Below are 5710 nucleotides of genomic sequence, written 5' to 3' on the forward strand. Positions count from 1 at the left end.
GTCGGTTATTACTTCCAAGCTGGTCAAATAGAGTCTCTCCTTGTCCTGCGTCCCAGATACATTTCGCTCGGTGTTGAGCCATTTTTCATTTGCGTGCTTGCAGCTAGATTTTGGATGTTTGTAGAAGGCCGTACCAGCGGCGGATTTCACTTTACTAATGCCAAAAAGCAGATAAAACTTGGGTAATGAAAACTCATCCAGGCTCATCCGCAGTATCCTGTGCGTGTCTTCGGAGAATGAAGGCGAACTACACGTGCACAACGAATGAATACTGTTGATCACCAGACCATGAGTCGACGCTCGCATAGTCAAGCTGCCGGAACACACAAGCAACGTCACCGTGTGAAAGATATACGGCAAGTGTTTCCCTAAGTTGAGACGTCGGCGACATGCAAGTCTTGCAAGTCTTGTGACATACTTTGCTAATTAACTTCTTGGCTACCAGCTGCACATTGCCGGACGCCAAGGCGACCGCAGTATCCGCCATAACCGCCATAACCTCTGAGCCTAAGCCGTATCGCGCGCTACGTTGCAGAAAAATATCGAGGACAACATCTATCAGTTCTGGCAGCATGCCAATCGTGCTCCAAATCTTGGCCTGTATGCTCGGATACATTTCAATCTCTTGCACGGTCAGCGTGATTAAATCATCGAGAATTTCCATGACTTGCTTCTGTCGCTTGCCGCCCTCGTCGTGCGGCTTATAGAATCGCACGAGATTGCTCAACCACGGCGTCATATATTCGAGACATAAATGCTTTAGTTCGATAGTCGACTCCCTGAAGCCCTGCATGCACTCTTTCAGAAATTCGAGTGTAAGATGCGGATCATTCGCCGCCAAGGTCTCGCTCAAATGCTTGATAAATATGGTATTGTTCGACGGTATGCATATACCGGACGTCTCCAACAGTTGACCTTCTATTTTTAAGCCGAACGTCGCCGTAAGTGCGCATAGATGATTGTAGGCTGCAGTCCGAAGATTCGGGTCCGGGCTACCGAGATTCAATAAGGCCATGTTCAACAAGGTTCCCGGTACGTCTTTAGGCCTGATTTTCGAATGAACTGACATGGAGTCGGGTTGTGACAACACCCAACGATTTCTGATGTGGATTATAGCCTGTACGATGTTATCGCAATCGTTGTGGGCAAAAGTCAACGGTCCCGCCTCGTTGGAGATAGTTAGCGTGAATTGATTGTCGTCCAATAGGCAAACCTCCTCTATTTCAGAAGCGTAATACACATCGTTTAAGAGAACATATTGCGACAACACTTTAGATCTGTCCGTGTGAGTTATTTGCAAGGTCGTCGGTCCGAGCTTCACGGATACCTTCATCTCCTTGTGGGATAATTTCAAGACACCGGTAAAAACCTTCAAATCTTCGTCCAGAGACAATGTTGCTCCAGGTAATTTCTGTTGTTCGATGTCGATCGCGTCGTTCAATTTTCCTTGACCGTCGATAAAAATTATCTTTCGATTACCTTTCAACGGCGCCAGGATGCTGTCGTGATACTTTGTGTATTCGCGTACCCAGGTATTACAATTGTAAATATATACTGCGTGAAGGTTTTCGTAGGCTGCTTCTGGTAGAACATAGAACCATTTTTGCAAAAACTCCGTTCTAAACCGATTATCCGAACACGTATGAGTAAGATCGACGACCACATCATATGGAGAATGATAGAAGGGTTTTAGAGTCAGGATTACATGATATATCAGCAAGTCGCCGTTTGTTTCGCCGAGTCTAAAAATCAAAGTTTGCACTGTTTTAAAAACATCAACTTAACTTAAACTTCGTTACATCTTTACCTCTTTGCAAAATAAAATGCTTACTTGAATCGACGTGCAATATAGTAAAACACTGGATAACTCTGTTTGCTAGTGCCTGCTTGGTAAAAGATATTCATACTCTGGATGCTCTTAAAGTCCTCTCTTTCGTGCATATTATGTTTCATCATGATCTCCTCGAAATTAGTCGAGGACATGTCTTTGCTTGCCCATCGAGACATACGAACGTAAGAAGACGAAAAAAGCGAACTGAAATTGAAATGTATAATTAATTCGCAACTTAAATTAGTCGCTGCGATGATATAAACGAAATGAGGAAATACAATATAACTCACTGCGAATCCACTGGTTTATGTTCGGGTGGACCAAGGTATGCTAATAATGTGGCCATTTTGTCAAAGGGTCTTCTTCCGACAGCTTTGTGGTCTCTACTGCTGCTAAGATAATCTCCGATTTTCTCCTGATGATTCCACAACAACCTGTGAAGGGCTAAGACATTGGCATCCGATACAAATGACATAGGATGACTGGTCTGATCAACTGTTTCGCAATCCGATGCTATCTGTATGATGAATCGTCGACCGATTTCAAAGTGCGCACGTAGAAAGTCATTGAACGGCAGCATGTGTTGTTCCTTGCTGAACTCTACGTGATTGGCGATGTTTTGCAGTATCTTCGACATAAGCATGAGACCTCGTTTCACTTGCGGCGGTACTGGCTTATCTACTATACCCGTCTCTTGAGGCGAGACGATGGCAGGATTGATGAAACGCAGAAATATCACCGTTCCCACAGCCACAATGTTGCTCTGCGGTGACTGCGGAAATCTTTTGCACAATACTTGATACAGGCAGTGACACATCGAGCGCAGCTGCGGAGGAAACCTAACAAAATTAACGGAAAATAGATTTTGAACTCGAGGGTTGTCTTACTCGTAATAATTAATTGTAGCAAATGACGACTCACATATCTGCCGACGACACTATAGCATCGAACACCTTTTGTGTCAATGCAATCAAGTTGCTACCGTTTTGCTCGATATTTTCACTGGGATCAATCCTCGCGCTATCTACTTCGAAATTGATTGTTGGCTCGTCTAGCAAAGGTTTGATGAGAGGTTCGAGAAGGCCTTGCAAATAGCTGGCGCCGTAAATTTTAAAACAGAACGACATAATCTTACTTCCCAGAGTATTACCGCGAAAGAGAGTCTGTATACAATCGGTCAGCTCAACCTCTCGATAGAGCATGTTCCATAATAAAGGCGACAACAAGTGCTTTGCATCAAATAGTGTCACAAAAACGCGTGCCAGCTCATCCATTTGATTCGTCGTCACTACGTTAGCCAATGCCATGGCGATAGGTAATTCACCTTTATCACTGATCATTGTAACGAGTTGAACTAATTGTTCATATCTGTCCGCTAGAACAGTTTCAGCAAGGGTATCAAACTCCGTTCCCTGTTGAAGTATTTTAGTCAACACTTCCATAAATGCGGCACGCGTTTGAAGATCTGCGTTGTAACCTAAATCTAAATAAGAAAAGAAATCAACATTTAGCATGAAAGAACTAATCATTAGAGCTGATAGTTATGACAACTGGAGAGTTCTCTGGAAGGCGTAAATTGATAAATGAAAATAAAAATAAGAATGTTTCTTAAAAGAATGTTTAAGAGAGCCGTTCCTCCAGAAAACTCCTAAATTAAAAGCATACGAATTGATTTGATATTTTGCGTACGTATCGAGTGCCTTAAACCACTGTCTATATTTGCACTGAGAAGATTACTCATGGCTTGAATGGTAGTGTTGCGTAAAGTGGCTAACTTGCTAGTCGCTAAAGTAGGCGATTGTCGAGAGACGACATCCTTATCCTCCGATGATGATGGTTCGTTGCAGTAATTTATTAAATTCATAAAGAGCATGAAATATTTCGAGAATAATTCAGACTTCGCTTCCATCAAGTCGACACGATCAGAATCTTCAGGCTGAAGGGGTAGTCCGCGCAATAAAGCTCCTACTGCTTCCATGCAAGCTTGATCCAAATCCCTGTGGAAAAGTTAAAATGATAGATTTGCTCATTGTAATTTCTTATTTGGAATAAAGTTATCCAATAATTATAGATAGTCGCAAGATTAAAAATTAGACAATAATTAGATGTATATAAAAAGACAGTAAATGTTTTACCTAGTATAGGCTGTGATATCGTTGGCAATTGTCGAGGAAAAAGGAGGGGCGCACATAACCCACTCGGTCAAATATTCGACCAGTTTGTTGCGAAATTTCAACTCTTGCCTAAACGCCAGGTCATCCCGTCTCTTCATCATGGCTTCGACTAGTTGACACAATTTGGTTTTGATACAAATCGAATGCACTGTCATGTCCAAATGCCTGACGTATCTAACAATTGCCAACATCATGCCTTCGATGCTGGTCATCCCAAGATATTCTGATGGTTGATCCGTCTTCGAGTCCAGAATGTTTTTCATTATAAATATAGTGTGCTCGATGAACTGCGTATTCAAATCTGATACTATCACTTGTCCACGTTGGTCAAAGAACTTTTCGACAAGATTTTTAATCTGATCAAACAATATTGGATACAAGGCAGGACTCATCTCATGCGCGACCAATTCCTTCACGTGCTTCTGTATCTGATTGCCAAGTTTTTCGTTATTGCAAATCAATAATCGTAGTAAATTAAATACAAATTGCGTAACTGTGCAATATTGCGATTCTTGATTAGGATTCGTTAAACCGGAGCTAGTCTCCTGTTGTTTTGTTGAGCTCTTTTTAGGCTCGAGATTGAAAGGGAGTACACCGTAGGGCGGTCTATTCGGCGAACTACATTGCAAGCACACTCCACCCAAAGCGCAAAGAAATCCTGTCATATTGGCCCACTCGTTAATTTGCTCCTCCACTTCATGCTCCGAATTTTGATGCGCTGCCCTTCGTTTCACGTTGCTGCGACAAAATGATTCGACTTGCACGTCCTCAGTCTTGGTCTTGGGATAATTGGACAATTGCCGCGAGGTCGCTTCCCAATTTCTGAATGTCTCTTCCCAAGCCTAAATATAAATATAACATTCTCTATTAATTTCTAAAAGATTATAAAACTAAATATATTCGATATATACAATTAATTAATATATATTATATTTTATGCAATACTATATATCATAATACAATATATCATAATAAAAAATAATTATACGTACAGGTTGTATACCATTCACGCAATGTTCTATTTTTCTCAATAAAGATAATATTCTCTTTTGTAATGCAGCACGTCCTAAAATACACAAGCGTCAAGAATAGAGTTAACAAATTATCGAAGAAAGAAACATAATGATAAAATACAAATATAAAGGCAATATATAATTAAAAATAAGAACTCACCGTGATTATGTTCCTGATAACATAGCCTACTCTCTCCGTGGGCTATTACGATAACAAGATCTTTAATACTTTACTATAGCTGAATAAGAGTTTTATTAATTAAAATAGAGAAAAATGGATTCAAAGATTTATTTCACATTTTTTTCTATTTGTTCCGAGCGTGAAATCTCGTAAAACAAATCAAACTCACCAGAGATCAATACAGTCGAAGCTTGCGCCAATTCTAAATACAACTGATAATTCGGAAGTAGACAAGTCACTGCTACCTCATCACTGCCACAAAGAATTTCAGCTTCCTCACATAGTAATGCGAAACAAGACATTGATACTAAAACAGCTTCTATGTCTATACTCCATAAATATGTTAAACAAACGACCTGTGCAAAAATTTCGCGGATTAATTTTTAATTTCATGTGTAATTTTACAAGTGAATGAAAGTATATACCTCGAGTTTAATATGCGCCTGTTTACTAATAGCTATCTGGCTGCCCACATTTGCATAATCCTTATACTGAGAAAGAAAGGCATTCC

General features: G+C 40.5%; 1 protein-coding gene across 2 annotated transcripts in view; it reads right to left on the minus strand.

The window, feature by feature from the left end:
• The window catches only part of LOC115233080 (neurofibromin), a 24955-nt gene that overhangs the window by 4912 nt on the left and 14333 nt on the right, over positions 1 to 5710 (minus strand). For both annotated transcript variants that reach the window (XM_029803299.1, XM_029803298.1), the window contains exon 16: positions 2 to 368. In XM_029803299.1, the coding sequence (XP_029659159.1) occupies positions 2 to 368 (367 nt within the window). The remainder of the gene's footprint in view (position 1; positions 369 to 5710) is intronic.

The sequence above is a fragment of the Formica exsecta genome, unplaced genomic scaffold, assembly GCF_003651465.1.
Source record: "Formica exsecta isolate Colony F162 unplaced genomic scaffold, ASM365146v1 scaffold16, whole genome shotgun sequence".
Classification (NCBI taxonomy): domain Eukaryota; kingdom Metazoa; phylum Arthropoda; class Insecta; order Hymenoptera; family Formicidae; genus Formica; species Formica exsecta.